General features: G+C 45.2%; 1 protein-coding gene and 1 pseudogene across 1 annotated transcript; both read right to left on the bottom strand.

Moving 5' to 3' along the window:
• The window catches only part of LOC130034480 (non-histone chromosomal protein HMG-14-like), a 60,833-nt pseudogene that overhangs the window by 22,426 nt on the left and 19,096 nt on the right, over positions 1-19,311 (bottom strand).
• Positions 13,658-18,231, bottom strand: LOC130034697 (retinoic acid early transcript 1E-like). The gene is made up of 5 exons (XM_056126323.1): positions 18,026-18,231; positions 15,627-15,748; positions 14,847-15,086; positions 14,377-14,637; positions 13,658-13,782 (listed from the first exon to the last, which is right to left on the bottom strand). Exons 1-5 carry the CDS (start codon positions 18,229-18,231, stop codon positions 13,658-13,660), a joined length of 954 nt encoding a protein of 317 aa, XP_055982298.1.

The following is a 19,311-nucleotide window of genomic DNA, read 5'->3' as shown; positions in this document are numbered from 1 at the left end:
GGAGTAGAGAAGAAGAGAAGATACCAAGCACAGAAGAATGAAAACCAGGAAACGCTTGACTTCTCGCAGACAGCAGGTTCTGAGAGGAATACCATGAAGGCATACTACTTTTCACTCCCAGTGGGTTTGTGGAGGTATTTCAATAACTATTGTTGTTGTTTAATTGTTTGGGGGCCGCACCCAGCTGTGCTCAGAACTTACTCCTGGCTTCGTGCTCAGGGACCACTCCTGGTGGTGCTCAGCTGACCATATGTGGTGTCGGGGATCATCTCAGGTCAGCCATAGCAAGCAAGACAAGCGCCTTCCCTACTGTACAATATGTCTGGTCCTCCCTTCTCATGGAAACCAGGAGAAGGATATTTTTCACGCTCAACTTTGATGCCAGTGACTCTCTAGTCTTCATAAAATATAACCCAATGTGAATATTTATTAATTAGCTTTAGTCCTTTGGGTAGAATTATTAGATTGTTAATCTGCCTAAATTATAACTCAGCATAACTCAGCAACTGTCCTCCCTTTTTCTGGAAATATTTTTGTTTGCATTTTAAAAATTTTATTAAAACACCATGATTTACAAGGTTCATAATTGAAATTTAGACATACATATTGCAGTACTAATACCCTACTGGTGTCAGTTTCCGTCCACCAATGTTTCCAGGTTCCCAACTCGGTCCCCCCAGACCACTCCAACCTGCCCTCTTGACAGGCACCTTTCTAAGTTAGTTTATTAAAGTTTGGGTCTCTTGATTTCAGTGTTAACTCTGAACCTTCGATATTTGGCTCTATCATTCCTTAACACCGCCTTCATACCTGAGACCCCTGACCCAGCCCTGTTGCTTCTCATCTGTCTTTTCTCCCCCCCCCCCCCCCCCATTTTTCCATCTCCTCCCTTTATTACTGCAAATATGTTTTTTTTCTTTTTTTGTACCTTTGTGTGGACTGAATAATTTTTAAAATAATTGTATTTCATCTCTGGCATTTGGTTCATTACTACCTTTGCCTCACACATGCAAGTCAAATATCTTCTAAAAAGTTTTAGTCATGAACCTAGAGGTAGGCAAAAAGCTAGCAGGCCTTGATGGATGGCTTGGTTGGTAGAACAAGGAATGATAAAGGGCTGAAGAGATCTGGTCTCAGTTTGGGTGACTTCAAAATAATAGAATTCTTCACTTTGTACTCCCTCTGCTTCTCACTGGTGTCTCAGCGACCATTGCCTGCTGTTCTCACCTTCAGACTCCTGGAGTCTAAAAGAGGAGAAACAGGTCTGTGTTGAGTCCTGCAGGATGTAGGTGGGACCTTTTTCAAGGCAAAGTCTTACACCGCACTCTGGTGGCCCCACCTGGTACTACCAGGTCAGTCATTCTACGATGAGATTCCATGTGAGTCCAGCAATCGACAATAAACAAATGAATAGATAAGTAGGCAGTTGTGAATGTGTGTGTGTGTGTGTGTGTGTGTGTGTGTGTGTGTGTGTGTGTTTGGACACAGGTGTTGGAGTATAGCTCTAAACGTTTTTGGGTAACATTGGTTTGTCCGTTCTCCCTTGCCACAGGGAGCTTAAGTTTAAGCACTCTGGAGACACTCCCATTCCTCTGTTTATCTGTAAACTTTTCTGTGCTCTCCTTCCCAACCAGCTAATCACCGTTTCCCCCTAATCAGATTCTGTTAACCTGTAAGATCAGATACTTCTAAGGTCACTGAACTTGTAAATTATGTCTTTTACATAGTTTACCTTAAAGCAATGTCCTTTCTGTATGGACACAGGAAGTCAGTTAATATTATGCTTTTGTAACTTGGGAGTTGATTGACTCCAAAAAGTATCTTCTCCGGGCAACTGCTTTCTTGACTCAGTTGCCCTTAGTTCCTAGCACCCTAAAAGCAGAGTTCTGACAAGGGACTGAATGGACCCAGGGCAAGCTGTGAACTACCCTGGCATAGAAATGGGCCAGGCCAAAGCGCCACAATACTCAGCTATAAGTTGAGAGCATGGTCATGGACAAATGCTGTCAGGATTCCCCGGGTCGGGAAAGTGGCCCAAGACTACTGAACGCGGGCAGAGAGAGATAGAGCACCGTGGCCCCTTAGAAAATATGCACACAAGGGTTTGTTTATGTTGATGTATAGGTGACAAAGTTCTTTAGCTGTGATGCCATTTCAGGCTTTCCTCATCTGTTAAGCCAGACCCTGACATATTAAAGGGAGTGGGTCACCGACTCCTGCTCTCTAGTAATAGTCCCCATCTGCAGTGATCCCCACATTTCACTCTTGACATTTCACTGCCACAGACACACAGTGTTTCCCCAGCACACAGGCAGCCCCCTCACGTCATACTGTGCACTCATGGACTATGCATCTGCAGTCTTTCTGTCAAAAGTAGGGTTTCATGCATTTGTGGATTTCCTTTTTTCTTTTTTGGAGGGGAGTAGGGGAGACATACCTAGTGGTGCTTGAGTGTCTCCCGATGCTGTTGGGTCAGTAGTGCCAGGGGACAAAACCAGGCCTCCAGCAAGTGATGTGGGTACTATATTTCTTTTATAGCATCTTGATATTCTTTGAGACAATTTATTTATATAGTTTATTTTCATAAAGTAATTCATAAGAGTTCATTACAGATAATATTCAAAATATTCAAACACCAATCCCATCACTGAGCACTTTTCCACCACAATAAGAGGGAAGTGTGTGAAGGTTGTTGTATTTCATTCTGGAGTCATTTAAGCCCATATATAAGAGAATACAAGCAAATATGTTAAAACCAAACAAATGTGTGCTACGTTTGGTATGTAAGTGGGCTAGATTATAACCATTACAGGAAATTCTGCATCGCTCTCTTCCAGGAGTTTCAGTTTATAGTCTCTGGATCTCGGCCATGAATAAGATTACATGGCACTGGGGGCAGTTTGTGGGAGAGACTGCCAAACTACTGGAAAACTTGGGGAACTGAGGGGAGGAGGCCCTGTCCTGATCCAAGCGGGCTTGTACATCTCAGTCACGGGTCCCGCACACCTAGGTTTTTCTGCTGCTTGCCGCTTGAGTGAGGCTTGTCCAAGTCTGTGGAGAGTAACCTTGAGCATGGCAGCAGTTGGGGTTGGGTTCTGGAGGTTTTCTCTGGAGGTTTTCGGCTGCCAGGGTTCTGCTTGGGGAGGGAAGGGAAACTCAACCCACCCCGATCTGAGGTGCCCAGATGAAGATGGCCTGGTGCAGGGTCAGAACATTCTGCCGAGTTTCACTCTTTGAAGATATCAAATCAATCTGACTTTACTTTTGCCATTTGGGTAATATTGTATTCAAGGTTTTGCCAACTCCTTCAAAGATGCAGCTATTATATTTTATTCTTATGTCTTTATAATTTTATACATACGCATACCTATCATCCACTTTGGCTTAATTTTAAATAGGGTGTGACAGAGGGGCCCAATCTCATTTTTTGTATGTGTCTATCTTAAATTTAATTTTTATTTATTTTTGCTTTTTGGGTCATACATGGCGATTCTCAGGAGTTATTCCTGGCTCTGTACTCAGGAATTATTCCTGGCGGTGCTCAGGGGACCATATGGGATGCTGGGAATTGAACCCCCATCAGCCGCAGGCAAGGCAAGTGCCCTCCCTGCTGTACTATCGCTCCAGCCCCTGTATGTGTGTGTCTGTCTGTTGGGGTTCTTCCTGGCACTGATCCCTGACCATCTTGGCTGCTGGCCTCATGCACGGGAATCTCGAGTCTCAGCCTGGAGGAGAGAGCTATTGCCAGGGGAACTGGCATTCTCCAGTGATTTGTATGGCTCGATGGCCTTGAAACTGCCTATGCCCAGGGTTTGAGATTAGGGAGAGCTGACACCTGTAGTTGTTGGAGCCTGACCAGAGTCACGAGGAAGTTTTGGGATCGCTGCCTTACAAACAAGGCCGTGTCATAGCTTTAAACAGCTGGAAATTCTGAGTGAACTGGGTTGGGTTCAGCATGTCCCAATGCAGCCACTTTCTGTTATAGATGAACTGTGTTATGATTGGTAAAGCATCCCTTTCTGCCCATATATTATCATTGTACTATCCTAATAAACTTTGTCAAATGACTGAATCCATGGCGTATGTGGGAGACTTTGTCACAGTCATGCTGCACGGGAGAATCTTTGAGCATTCGTTGCCCTAAACTGATGGTCTGTCTGTTTGTTCCCAGGGTCTTCATAATTACTAGATAACACATCTATCCTGAATAGCAGTACTGACGGCAGGTTCTTCAGGTGTTCAGGTCTGACCTTGTCTGGGCCGGGTGCTGTTCGTTTCTTTACCAAAGAAATGGTGTGTCAGATTTCTGAAGGGAGAACGTTGGGAACGACATATCCATCCTGTGGAATTTGGTATGTCGGCAAGTGGACATGGCTATCGAAGAGATTTGAGTAGAAGTCATGGATAATCTTCTCCATTGCCGTTCTGGAGGATGTGATGGATCCATCAGGACGTCGGAGGGCAGTCATCTTGGTCTTGTAGTTGGCAAAGGACAGGCAGGCCTTACGAATACTTTTCCCGGCTTCTGCCGCATCTACCAGCACTTCTGCTCTTCTCTCTTTGAGGTCTTCCTTGATCGCGTCTCTACACTGCTTTGCGAGCTCGGACGTTAGTTTGCGGTTGCCTGAGGCATGCGCCAAACCACGCTGGCAAATAAGTTCAAGAGTTTTCGAAGACAGGCGTTTTTTTGTGGCTATCTCTCTCTTGGCATTCCTCGCACATTCATGGAGGTGCTGAACCAGTCGATCATATTCCTCGTCAATGTTGTCAACAATGGCATCTTCCCATGTTGCCGCAATAGTGCCAAAGAGCTCCCAGTTGGTGGTCGTTCTGGGAGTTCTCTTTTTAAACTTTGCAGCCCTTTCTCACCGCTCTGTGAAGTAGAATTTTGCATGAAGGAGACGGTGGTCCGATCCCATTCAGAATTTTGGGACAACAGCGACATCCGTCAGGCAAAACTGTCGATTGAATATGATGTGGTCTATTTTGTTGTGGAATCGTCCACCGGGAGACTCCCATGTCCAACGTTTACATTCTGCCTTCTGGAACTGTGAGTAACCATGGATGGTCTTGGTCGACATGATGAACTCAGACAGTCTCTCACCCTGTTCGTTCCATTCTAGGCCATGGGTCCCAATGTGAAACTCTTCAGCTGATCTTCTCGGTCCTATCTTGGCATTAAAATCACCCACAATGATAGACGGTGTGGTCTTCTTTATAGAACTTCTCCAGCTCCATGTAGAACTTCTCAACTTCTCTTTCATCATAATGAGATGTTGGTGCATAGACAACGAAGATAGAAACTGCTGGCAGTGAGCCACATCTATTCAAATGTAAACGTCCGATTCGGGTTGTTAGGCATTCGAATGAATCAATGCTCATGGCCAAGTTTGTGTTGACAAGGACACCGACACCTCCGACACCTCTTTTATCTCATGTTCTGAGGAACAATTCTTCTCCAGTGTCGAAAACGGCATGGTGAGATTCGTGCCTTCTTGTCTCGGTCAGACCAATGATTTCGTACTTGATCATTCGCGCTTGTACCATCAGTTCCTCGATGGATGCATCTGATGCTAGCGTACGTGCATTGAAAGTACAGACGATCATTTTTGTCTTCCTTCGTTGTGGCAGCCTAGGTCACCCTTGAGATTTTGCCGGCCTCTCCTTTCTCATCCTTCTCAGTGCTGCCATATTGGTGAAGCCTTCAGGATCAGGTGAATGAGACCAGTTGTAGTTACTGGTTTTGGCATATCGAATACACAACGGATAGCTTGCCAGGCTCTTTCGTGCGGGCGGAATACTCTCGGTAGCTTGCCAGTCTTTCCGAGAGGGATAGAGGCTTTTGGGGCGACCTCTAATCGCCCTGGTAGGTGTTACCATATTTGAACCCTATCAAATATGGTACGACAATTCCGGAAGATAGATATTTAGTGTTTTATGATGTGTCGCGTGGCTGCTTTTTGGCTACGCGGGTCCAGAAAGCGTCCTGGAGTGTGGTGGCATCTGGGTAGTGGAGGTAGTGTCCATAGTGTCTGCCAGCGGGGTATTTATCTGGTCCCGGTAGGGGTAGGGTGGGTCTTCTGTGCACAATTAGATCCCTGGGTGGTTGGTGGAAGCAGACAGGGCAGGGTAGGGTGGGGCTCCTGATTAGAATCCCTTTGTCACCTGTGGTTGGTGGGAGCAAGCAGAGAATCTGTATCCCTGGGTCCACCGAGCCTGGAGTCCAAGGTCTCAGAGAGTTCCGCTTATCTTGTTCTGTGGGTCTTCAGTCGTGCGTGAGTCTTGGCCGGAACTGCCATGTAGGTCCGGAAAGCGTCCTGGGGTGTGGCGGCAGCTGGGTAGTGGAGGTAGTTTCTGTAGTGTCTCAGGATGAGAACGCTATTCAGGTCTCCCAAAGAAGAATTGAAAGAGCTATGCTTGGAATATCACGTTTCACTCAAATGAGAGAAAGAATCCGGAGTTCCGACATCCGTCGACGATCAAGAATCAGGGACGCTGTCTCATTTGCCAAGGTGTCAAAAATCAGATGGGCTGGCCCCGTAATGAGATTTAAAGACGACCGCTGGACTAGAGCTGTTATCGACTGGATTCTATGGGATATCAAAAGACCGCGTGGCCGCCCACCTACCAGATGGTCAGACTTCTTCGTCAAGATCATGAACGATCGGTTTGAGGCTCTTCATATTCCCAGAGCGAACAGATGCCATTGGGCTACATTAGCACACGACAGGGACAAATTGAGATGTTACTGGCGCCCGCTCGAGCAAATCGACGACTAACGGGAAGTTAAGTGATTAAGTGACATCTATCCAGCTACACAGTTGTCCCAATACCATTTGTTGAAATACTAACTTTCCCCATAATATTCTCTCAAAAATCAATTAATCAAAGATGTTAGGTTGTACCGATGGGCCTATAGAATAGAAAAAAATTTAAATTCTCTTAGAATTCTTGGCTGTGTCTGGAAGTTATTGAGTTTTTTTTGGGGGGGGGGAGGGAGATTCTTACAATCGGGTCACCTCTGACAGTGTTCAGAGCCTAGTCCTGTTTTGAGGTTCTGATATCATTTTTAGTGGTGTTCAGGAAATCATGTGTTGCCAGGGACCAAGTCCAGGCCTTCAGAAGGCAAAAAATGCACTCTGCTTTTTGAGGTGGAGAATGGGACCGGGTTTTCTTTTTGCCTTTTCTCTTTCTTTCACAGCTGGGGATGGGTCCAGGACCTTTTACATGCAAAGCAAGTTCCCTACTTCTGAGCCTCATTTTCAGCCAATACATTTTCAGGACATTTCAATACATTTTTTGAGGACATTTTCAGGACAATAAAATATGAATTTTTTTTAAAAGTGGACATACAACTTTTATTATTTTTTTCTTTTTGATTTTTGGGTCACACCTGGCGATACACAGGGGTTACTCCTGGCTCATGCACTCAGCAATTACTCCTGGCGGTGCTCGGAGGACCATATGAGATGCTGGGAATTGACCCTGGGTCGGCCACGTGCAAGGCAAACACTCTACATGCTGCACTATTGCTCCAGCCCCTAGAATATGAATTTATATAATAAAAGTTTGATGCAGCATGAGAGACACTTTATGAGAAAATGAATACCCCCCTCAAAAAAAACAGATAAATTGTAGTATTTTTGTATTATAGTTAGTGTTTAATCATAAGGATAGAAATAAGATAGATTGGGGCTGGAGCGATAGCACAGCAGGTAGGGTGTTTGCCTTGCACGCAGCCGACCCGGGTTCTATTTCCAACATCCCACATGGTCCCCTGAGCACCGCAAGGAGTAATTCCTGAGTACATGAACCAGGAGTAACCCCTATGCAACTCTGGGTGTGACCCAAAGAGCAAATAATAATAATAATAATAATAATAATAATAAAGATAGATCAAATAATGAATGTAAGGTAAATGCAATAACCTGGGAAAATGCAGGAGTCTTGTTGGTAAGATATTCTAGGAATCTCTTTTCCTCTGGAAATGGGGTGCTTCCTTCCTTGAGGTACAGGAAAGCAACTGCATTATGACAGTCTATTGACTGCTTCAGGATAAAAGTGTGGAATGACTTTCTTGTTCGGGGAACCTGCAAAGCAAGTTTCCTACTTCTGTTTCCTCAGACTTCTTCAGCTTACAATACTCAACATGCCCAAATGCCTTATTGGCAAGTCCTCAGCCTCATCAATCCTTTAATTCTCTTTCCCTCTAGGCCTTATGATCAGCTAATTGGAGTGACTCTCCATTTTGGAACAAAGTTAACATGACTGCAAATAATACAACAATAAAAATGTTGTAGTACAAATTATATTCACATTCCTTTTGGGGTGTCATGTAAAGTGATTGCCAAGCAATTCAGAAGGAACTCCCATTTGAGTTATAATCTCTTTGATTAAACTTGGCTGCAGCTTATACCATTACTCAGGGGAAGATTTCCATTAAGCTGCAGGGAGACTGATAACGATTTTTAAAGGTTTCTGTATAGCACTATAAAAAAATAACTTCAGCTTCCACCCATTTAGGGGTTCTAAAGGAAGTGAAAACAACCCTATTAAACTCTGAATTGGTTTTCAGAATTCTGTTTTGTGCAAATTAGTGATGATATACTTATGCAGTGGTTTTATATGAAGTATTCCCAAATATTAATTTCTCCAATTACTTATTAAAATATCACAGTACATTATTTCATGAGTAATTAAAAACCGTTTTCTGTGTTAGAATGAAATTGTCACTTTGATTAGACTCTTCTTTGGCCATGGCTCTCTGTGGTGTCTTGAATGATCTATTTCAGATTGTTGTGAAATTCAGGAATTGAGGTTGGTATTAATTTTAATTAGCAGTTTTTAAAATTAAAACATTTGCTCTCGGACCTTGGGAGACAAAGCAGTTCTGAGCCTCTGCCTCTTTCCTTTCATCCCCCAAGCTGATCTGGTCTTCCCTCAACCCAGGTCACTTTATTCGTCGCTTCTCGAACCTGGGACTTGGATGTCTCCCAGCAAGCCCCAAAGGTGTTCTCTCGGACCTTGGGAGATAAAGCAGCTCTGAGTCACTGGCTGTTCCTTTTCATCCCCCAAGCTGAGCTGGTCTTCCCCCACCCAGGTCACTTTATTCGTCGCATCTCGAACCCGGGACTTTGATTTTTCCCTGCAAGTCCCCCAGGCATCCTCTCGGACCTTGGGACACAAAGCAGCTCTGAACCACTGCCTCTTCCTTTTCGTACCCCAAGCTGAGCTGGTCTTCTCCCCACCCAGTCTTTACTCCCCCCACACATACCAGGTTCCCATGGGGGTGTGGCCGCTTTAGAAGTTGGCGTGGCTTCTGTAAAAGTGGGCGTGGCTTAATTTTCTGTGGGCCAATGCTCCCGGGCCCACAGGTAGTTTAGTCATACCAAGAAATCTAGTCCCCACACCTACAAACCAACATGAAGAAACAACGCAAATCCCCACCACAGGGAGAGGACGATGAAAAGAGTCCAGAATCCTCAGTAGGTGCTATTCACCTTAGGGACTTCTCTGAGAAAGAATTCAGATATTAAGTCATGAAAATGGTCAATCAACTCAATGAAAAAGTCAGACAGATATCCAGTAAATTAAAAGAGGACACGAAAGAAACAATGGATCGCACAATCGAGAAAATACAGGAAGAAATGAGAGCTGAAATTGGAATGCTATGCACAGAAATGTCACGAATGAAAGATCCCATAGTTGAAATAAAAAACTCAGTCTGTGTCCTCAAAAATAGAATGACCACAGCTGAGGAAAGAATCAGTGAGCTGGAAGATCAGCTGCACCAAGCCAACAGGCAACAACAAACATTGGCAAGGGACCTCAAAATAGCTCTAGAGAGAATCAGAGTCCTGGGAGACGATTCCAAGAGAAACAACATTAGAATCATTGGACTACCAGAAGGTCAGGGAAGCAATCCCAAGTAAAAAGCCATGGTTAAACAAATCATCGCTGAAAAATTCCCAGAGCTCAACAATACAGTCATTCAGATTCAAGGAGCCTGAAGGGTGCCAGCTAAAAGAGACCCTAACAAAAACACTCCAAGACATATCATAGAAAGATCGATGCTGCGGATAGAGACACAATACTGCAAGCAGCAAGGTCAAAGAAGGAAATCGCATAAAAAGGAGCGCCCCTTAGATTCGCAGCAGATCTATCAGAGGAAACCCTCCAAGCCCAAAGGCAGTAGCTAGATATAGTGAAAAAACTGAAATGAATGCTTCACCAAGAATACTCTATCCAGCTAAACTCTCACGCAAATTCGAAGGAAGGGTACATTTTCTAGATAAACCGCAGCTCAGAATTTCATAGACTCAAAACGAAACCTAAAACAAGGCCTAAAGGGACTACTATAAGACAAGACAAACCCTACAACAACAAAAGACCCTTACATAAAGATGACACAAAACCCACATAACAGTAATCTTTCTCAGTGTCAACGGTCTAAATTCACCATTTAAGAGACACATAATGGTAAAATGGATACAGAGACAGAACCCAACTTTCTGCTGCCTACAAGAAACTCATCTCAACAGTCTGAGCAAACACAGACTCAAAGTGAAAGGACGGAAAACAAACCTGCAAGCAAACAGCTCCTTCAAAAAGCTGGGGTGGCCATACTAGTATCCAACAACATTAATTTCACGTTGAAAAAGATTAGAAGGGACAGCAAAGGCTATTTTCTCTTCATCAAGGGAAACGTACAACAGGAGGAAATCACACTCTTCAATCTATCCACACCTAATGAGGGAACAGCTAAATATTTAAAACAACTGCTAACAGATTTTAAGGAGGACATTGCTAGCAACACAATAGAAGTTGGAGACTTCAACATCGCCTTATCACCTCTGGATAGATCAACAAGAACAAAACTCAACAAGGAATCATTGGCTTTGAAAGAAGAAATAGAAGAGAGAGGGCTTATAGACATATACAGGGTTTTACACCCCAAAAAAGAAAGAATATACATTCTTCTCCAGTGCACATGGAACATTTTCCAAAACACACCATGTCCAAGGCCACAAAACATACCTCAACAGAATTAGGAAGATAGAAATAGTATCAACCATCTTTTCAGACCACGATGCACTGAGGATAGAAGTGAATCACACACAGACACGGAGAACCAAATCAAACACCTGGAAATTAAACAAGTCAATGATGAATAATGAGTGGGTCAGGAATGAAGTCAAGGACGAAATCAAAAGATACCTGGAAACAAATGAAAATGAAGACACGAGCTACCAGAACTTATGGGATGCAGCGAAAGCCGTATTAAGGGGAAAATATATAGCTCTGCAAGCATATCTCAGGACTGAAGAAAGGATGCACATAAACAACTTGATCTCACAGCTCAAGACCTTAGAAAAAGATCAATATAAAGAGCCTAAATCAGGCAGAAGGAAAGAGATCATAAAACTTAGAGCAGAAATCAATGACATGGAAACCAAAGATACAATTCGAAAGATCAGTGAAACCAAGAGCTGGTTCTTCGAGAAAATAAACAAGAGAGATAAACCACTAGCAACACTCACAAAGAAACAGAGAGAACCCTAATAAACTGAATCAGAAATGAGAAGGGGGATATCACAACAGAAACCAAAGAAATCCAAAAGATCATCAGAGACTACTTTGAAAGTCTGTATGCCTCGAAACAAGAGAACCTAGAAGAAATGGATAAATTCCTGGATTCCTATAATCTCCCAAAGCTGAATTAAGTCTCCTGAGTCTAGGATGCTAAATTAGACACAGCTGAGGCCAGCTGGTTCCTAGGGTTGGGACAGAATCCCTAGTGCAGTGCAGTGACCCACATGGGCCAGCAGGGGCCACGACTGTCTGGTGTCACAGCCCCTGATGCCACTCCTTCCCCTTCTTCCCTGAGCTGCTTCAGTGATCTCCTCCTGCACAGGGACCCCCATGTCTGCCCACCTGCCTACTGACTCTGAATCAGGGTAGCTTGGAATGAACGTCATTTCATTAAAAAATAAATAAAAAAATAAATAAAATTAAAATAATTGTGGCCCTGGCAATACCATCTTTTACTTGTTCCCCCACCCTCTGCTTGCCCCAAATGGCACAAGAACAACTGAGTAGAAAGAGAGGTTTTACTGGCATGAAAATAAATGAAGTTGGGAAGGATGTCACTGGCACAGCTGGAGGATAGCTTTGGAGAGAGGGAGTTGGGTCTGCTTTTATGCCAAGCAGAGACACAGTGACATGGCAGCTTATATATATTTTAGTAGTTTTTTGAGAAATTTAGGGATACTCTTTCCTTTGTCCAAATTCATTTTTATTAATAAGAAACAAACACTTTTTCTGATATCATGAAATTTGAAGTTGTTAATAAAAATAGCTTAAAATCCTGTTTTGACTAAAACAGTAACACTGTGGTTTAATAAACAATATTAGCATGCTAGTAGGTTTTTCAAATTTTTTTCTTAGAAATTTCTGGAACAATCTAGAAGAATTAGTGGGGTATTTGGTGGAGGGAAGTGGGTACACCGGAGAAGGGCGTGGTGTTGGAATTATGTACATGGGAAACCATCAATAACAGTATTGTAAATCACAGACCCTCGAGCAATAAAAAAGAGTTTAAAAATTTTAAAAAGAAGTTTCTGGAATTTTTCTGTGTGCATAGGATGGAATTCTTAGATATACAAGGAAACCTCTGTGGGACAACCGATGTGAAATGAAGCAACCATCACAGAAGGAATCAGTGTACATCCAGGGTGGGAACTTGGACTATGCCATAATTTCCTCCTCACCAGTCTAGGAGGGAAATGTTCTAAGCATTGAGCTATGAAGGGTTGTACTGTTCTTTTTATCAAGAATTTATATTTTCAGCTAAAATAGTACATTTCTAACACAGATATGATTGCTCCTTAATGTTCTGTTTTAGGGAATTCTGTACACAGTTTGGATTTAGTTCAATTTATTTAAAAATTAAATATGATTATTTTAAAGTTTCACTACTCTGACAAGCTAAATATTGGTTTAGTATTCTTATTAAATATAAATGTCTAAGTAAAGCAAAGTCTTAAGTCATACTTAGAATACAACATTATTTAAATAATATCATACTTAGAATACATTATTTAAACTAAAATCAATCAATAAATATGTCTATCTATCTATCTATTACTTATCTAGGTATTGGGGCCATACCCAGTTGTGCTCAGGGCTTATTCCTAGTTCTGTGCTCAAGGATCCACCTGGTGGTGCCTGAGGGACCACAAACCAAGGAATGAATCAGTCCGCCGTGTGCAAGGCAAACACTTAAACCTCTGAACTATCTCCCAGCTCCAAATTAAAGTCTGTTTTATTGAAACATCTAATTATGAGGACCAGGAAGACTGGCTCGTGAGAGGAAGTTTGTCACCGGTGTGGACAAGGGGGAGAGGCAGTTAGGACGGAGAAGGGACCTCTATGACAATGACAGTTGGAAATGATCACTCTAGACAAGAACTGAGGGCTAAAAGTAGGTAAAGGAATATAGATGATAACTTTCCAATGAAGGAGAGTTCCTTTTTCCCCACATTCAAGCCAACAGCAGTTGCTTTTGTTGTTTTGTCATCCATTCTTTTAGTTACCAAGTTTCTAGATAACCACTTCCCACATGTTCTGCACAGTGCTGTTGTCCAGTATTCCAAATCTATAACAAATGCACTATCAGGACTGCACAGATGATTGCTAGGATGATTATCCTTGGGAAATTCCCCACTACACAGGCAGCAGGTGAAGGTTTCTGGTGTGTAACTGGGTCCTCTGATTGTGATGCTGAAAGAAACACAAAAGAAAAGTCATGTCAGAACTCAAATTACACGTTTTTTAAACCTAGTTTGCCAGGTAGCAGCTGTCACCTTCAGATTTGCTCTTAAAATGACAGCCACTCTATTAGGTTCCACAGTGTAAGATGAACAGGGATTGTACCGTGTTCACATGGAGTTCAGATTCAGATGCATGGGCGATTCAGCGGTAGAATTCTTACATGGAGTTCAGATGTGTATGAGGGTGACAGTCAATATCTAATTGATTATTATCAATTTGAAATTTTGTTGTGGGAGGATGACATAATTTGGGAGCACTTAGTTCTGTCTGAGGAAGAAAGTGAAAGCATTAGAAGTGCTTTCATGTTGGCTCAGGATCAAGGAGAATAGAGGAAGAGAGATAATAGAAAGCATGAGAACACAGTGTTTTGTTTTCTTTTAATAGTTTAGTGTATTGCCTAATTGACTAGATCGTTAATGGGAAGGATGGTGGGAAAACTTACGATAGCATTGACTCTGCACCAAGATATCAGCTTCCCATCCTCTCGGGGAAGGCACAGGCCTTTAAAGAGAGCGCCCACACCCTCCCACCCTGCTAAGGTACCTGCACCCTCCGGCATTTCCTCCCAGAATCTTAAGATTTTCCTCAGCCAATCAATGCAGTCTCCCCTGGAGGTAGTTTGTAAGCTCTTTTTCAGTTTATGATTGCTCTCCCATTCCTCCTTAAACTTTCTGGCTTCAGGACCAGTGACTCTCCAGTTCATATTCAGGGTGTCAATGAGAGCTGTCTGTCCATTGATGCTGAACGCCCATGATGCACCAGCGTCAAGACCGCAGGACAGGTTGGCCTGCAGGGTGCGGTGACCTGCAATCCCACAGAGAGTCATCGGTCACACTCTGAGCACTGTCACCCTCCACAGGTCCCATGTTGCACATTTGGGGGCCTCAGGAGTCTCCTCTTGTTGACCTCCTTTCATGCCCACTCCACCCGCCATGTCTCCTCTTTCCTCATCAGTGCTGGGCCTTCTGCTTTTTTGTTCAATGCCTCCGTCTCCCACCCTTTCACACACTTACCGCTGGTAAGCAGAAGCCCCCTGAGATTTTGGCACACTTCTACTAGAGTTTGGAGCATGTCTGTCCACACTGTAGTATTCTGCACCTTCTCTCCCAGCGAACCCACAGGTGTGGCCATCTTCTTGTGACTGTCACACGAAAGGAAAGGCACTGTGTTCACTGAGCCGTTGACTGCCCACCAGGGATGTTGAGGTGTCGACTGGGAATTGACAACGAGGCTAAAGTCAAGTAAGTTACGACCTATGAGAGAAGAACAGAAGGGTTGAGGGACCCCTTCAGGGCCTGGCTGCAGACACAGAATCTCCATTTCAGACCTTGTATTTTCTGGGTCTTTACCCGTGTGGGGTCACTCAGCTGCTACCATGAGCCCTCAGGTTTATGTACTGGCTCCAAGCAGATGCAGCAGGCACATTTTCCTACCAATTCTACCAGTTATGACATAAAAAAGCACAACACAGTGTCTCTTCTCCTCAGACTTAAAATATATCCCCATCGATAAGAATGTCAGTAGCAACCTAAAAAGACCCATTGATCTTTGCATGATGGGTCTTGAGGATTCAGGAAAGGATGGAGGAGGAAAAGCTATTACCTGTGAGCATAGCCCCAGGCCTGGTGCCTCAGGTAAGTCCCAGAGCAGTTGGTGTAAGGAAAATCCCACCAAACCCTCCCCTCTGTAAGAGTCAAGACAGGCACCCCTCACTTGATCTGATTCCTGAGTGAAGCCCCTTGCCTCAACCCCACCTCCTCCAGAGCCAGGTACGGAGATCACTGGGCACTCACTTGCCAGAAGCTTCCTGGGCTCCACCAGCAATAGAATCAGTCCAAATTTTGCTATGGATGACACCAGAGACATCTTCCCATTCGTTTTAAGCTTCACTCCAAGGAGGTCTGAAAGCCACTTGCTGAAATTCAATGGGAAGTACAGTGATGGGAGACTGGTATGGAGTAAGCATGCCAAACAGGGTTAGTCATCAAAAATAACAATAATAATCATGACAAAAGTGCTCTAATCATGACAAAAGAGCTCCAACCAAAATTCACCCAAGTAACTTCTACCCATTTCCAGCCTTTGTCCAACCAACTTCCTGTCCTCCCACACTTCCTGTTTTTTCTTCCACCACTCCTAGCTCCTTCTCCTCCAGACTGTTTCCCATCTTCCTTTACCTCATCTTCCTCTCCAGCATTCCTATTCTACCAGGCCCACTCTTCTACCCTGCCCTTCCAAACTTGATCCCCCTAGGTGATTCGCATTTGCTCTCACCAAGTTCTCCCTAATGCTACCATAGCACAAGACACCCAGTCCCTGATCTGAAATGAAAAGACGGGTGATAGTAAAATCCACAGCCCTGCTGGACAAAGTTATGATTCATTCACTCACTTGCAGGAACTAGAGAATAGCTGGACAAAGAAATGTAATATATTCAAGGAGGGATGCCTCGGTCACTCTTGGGCCCAGAGTATAAGGACAAGTGTTGGACAACACTGGTCTGTCTTTGCTCCTCCTGCAGGGAGCTTAGGTTTATTGCACCCATCACAGTGCTCCCGAGGCACACCAATTCTATCAGACTCTCCTAATCTTAGATTGCTTTCCTTTTACTTTATGTCCTTTGCATGGTTTAGCAATGTCCTTTTTGTCTAGACACAGGAATACAGTTCATGTCATGCTTTTGTAACATGGGACCTAACTGATTCTGCTGAATATTTGCTCCTGGGCATCCATCATATTTATTTGCCTTAAGCCTCCATTGCTCTTACTTTCTAACATCTCCAAAAGGAGGGGTCCCGGCGAAAGATTTGGATGAAGCCAGGGCAATCTGTAAATGACCCTGGCATCGAAAAGAGACAGGCTAAGTACCATAAATATAATAATTTAAGAGCATAGTCATGGAACAAACTCTGTCATGACCCAAAATGAAGTACCTGAATAAGGACTCAGGTGGGGTTAGGAAAGACTAACGGCCTGAGGACTGGGGTCTGGTATACATAGCAAGATGTCCCCAGGAAGAGTCACCATTTACGCTCAATATATTTCTTCTGTGTCCATACAAAATGATAGAAATAAATGGATTAACGAAGGAAAGGAGAAAGCAATACTCCCTTAGATGAATGGATCTCCTAGTAACCTAGAGCGCTGAGCCCCCAGATGAGAAGTTATCCCTGAGTTAATCTCCTAGAAGAACTTCCACTGAAGAAAGGGCTTTACACATCTGCTTATTGTTATGATAACGTTCAACCCCGCCTATGTGTACCCCCACCCTTCACAATTTCTATATAATTAACACTGTGAGACTTGAATGAAGAGTCACTGATTACCAACCAGCCCATGGCTGGCCCTGTTCCTTTGTCAGTCACCTTCAGCCAGCCTTGGGAGGTGGTTCTCAGCCACCATAACCCACGCTTGAACTCACTGAACAGTCCAGAAAAGGGACAAAACGGAGAGGGGAAGGAGGACAATGAAACAGGGAAGTAATCGGTAACAGAGGTTCAAGGGCTTCGAATCTACCAGTGACAGAGGTTTAAACTGAATTATAATACTGAAAAAACTTGAGCTCTAAACCACCACCACAACTGAGAGCTCCGTTCCCACCAAGAAAGAAGAGGGCGTGGGGCGGAGGGCTGGAGTGGAGTGGGGGATGGGTGGAGTGGAACTTGGGAGCCTGGTGGAGGGAAGCTGATGCTGGTGTTGTTAAATTGTACGTCTAACACTCAGTTAACAATAACTTTATAAATCACAGTTTCTTGGGCCAGAGCAACAGTACAGCGGGTAGGGCGGCCATCCTGGGTTCGATTCCCAGCATCTTCTATGGTTCCCCGAGCACTACCAGGAGTAATTCCTGAGTGCAGAGCCAGGAGTAACCTCTGAGCATTGCTGGTTGTGAACCAAAAAAAAAAAAAAGTTTCTTTACACTACAAAACAAAAACAAGACAAAACAAAAAACACCAATGAAGTAAGAGGTTCAGGGTCTCCATCCCTTCCTAAGTGCTGAGCCAAGAGTTAAGCGCTGAGCACCACCGGGTGTGGCCAAAAAAAAAAAAATAGCAAGAAATTCAGTCACCTCCCTTCCACTCCCCCGCCGCCCTCCACCCCTACCTCACTTCTCCAGCACTGGCGCGCCCACCCCGACAAGCGCCCCCAGCTCAGCTGGGCGAGGTCCCCCTCTGCCCCGTCCCGCACTCACCCGCGTCCGGCCAAGGCTCCTCGTTGCTCCGCGTCGCACCGCCTGTCGCCGCCGCAGGTGGCTTCCTCGGCGCCCGGGCACTGCCAGGTATGACGTGAAAACTTCTCTGTCCCCGGAAGCGCGACTTGTCTGCGCCGCGATCCGCCGGACTTGCCTGCAACAAAATGGCTCTGGGGCTTGCTGGAGGTTGCTGGGGACAATAACATCTACTTTTCCGTCCCAGCTTTCACTTTCAAAGATTTGTCCCTTGGGCCAAACCGCGGACACGCTCCGTCAAGATGCTACGAGCGGCGCGGGTGCCCGTCCGGGGACGCGGGGACGCCCTTCGCGCCTCACCTGATCCGCGGGGGTCCAAGGGAGTTGAGGTGTTCCGGCAAAGGACCCGCAGGACCAGTTCGGCCCCCCGCCCTGTCCCCCTCAGTCCAGCCCGTGCCCGCGACTCCTTGGGGCGTCTCTAGCCGCCAAGGCGCGGTCAGAGTAAACGTCAGCCGCGGCGCAGAGAAGGTGCGGGGTCACGAATTCCTGTCCTACTGAGTCAGCACCCCAGCCAAGGAGAAACTGAGTCAAACGCTGAGCCCCGAGCACGTAGGCACCCTGAAGCTTGGATTCTCAGCTGTCTCGCAATACCTGTAAATCTGCCTTAAGGATAAACCGTTACCAGGCAGGACGCGTGCAGGCTCGGGACCTCGACCTCAGCTTGCTCTGCCCACATCTCTGGGTCTGCCTCTACCTGCGATCCCCGGGCGCACTCCTCCCCATTCCACGGTGCCACCCACCTCTACTTATCCCCCTCTTCCTTCAGGCTTCCTGACCCCTTCGCCTGGGGGCACCATCGGCCACTGGGTGTCCCGGACTCCCCTCTCCCCACCCCGTTGTCCCCTTTCCTGCCGAGGGACCGGCGGGGCTGGGGAATGTAACGCTAATATCGCTGCGTGAGGAGCAGACGTGCTCGGGAGGGGTCTGGGGTCTGGCACAGCTAGTGGGCTCCAGTCCCCGAGAAAAGTTGAGAAGAGACCATGGGCAGGGTGGGGCAGGGGTGGGGTGGGGTGGGGAGGGAGAGAAGACCAACATCACAGCCCACACTTTGTGTGGAGGGAGCAGGATAAGGACAGAGTCTGTGCTCACAGAAGTTCCCTCCTGGGACCGCTGTGTCGCTGTCAGCACTTGGGCAATTTCATTTGATATTTTTATCCACCTTTCTCTTTCTGTCAGGGAGTGATTTGGAGCAGAGCTGTCGCCCTGGGACACATATTCTGTTGGCAGCCTGTTTACTCTCGGTGGACCAG

The sequence above is a fragment of the Sorex fumeus genome, unplaced genomic scaffold, assembly GCF_029834395.1.
Source record: "Sorex fumeus unplaced genomic scaffold, SorFum_2.1 ptg000061l, whole genome shotgun sequence".
Taxonomy (NCBI): domain Eukaryota; kingdom Metazoa; phylum Chordata; class Mammalia; order Eulipotyphla; family Soricidae; genus Sorex; species Sorex fumeus.
This window is presented reverse-complemented; position numbering and strand designations above follow the sequence as displayed.

Coding starts and splice junctions, on each gene's coding strand:
- LOC130034697 (XM_056126323.1), bottom strand. CDS start 18,231: ATGTTATTGTCCCCAGCAACCTCCAGCAAGCCCCAGAGCCATTTTGTT. Junction 15,087..15,626: donor GCCCAGGAAGCTTCTGGCAA/GTGAGTGCCCAG, acceptor CTTCTCTCATAG/GTCGTAACTTACTTGACTTT. Junction 13,783..14,376: donor GGAAATGCCGGAGGGTGCAG/GTACCTTAGCAG, acceptor TGTTTCTTTCAG/CATCACAATCAGAGGACCCA.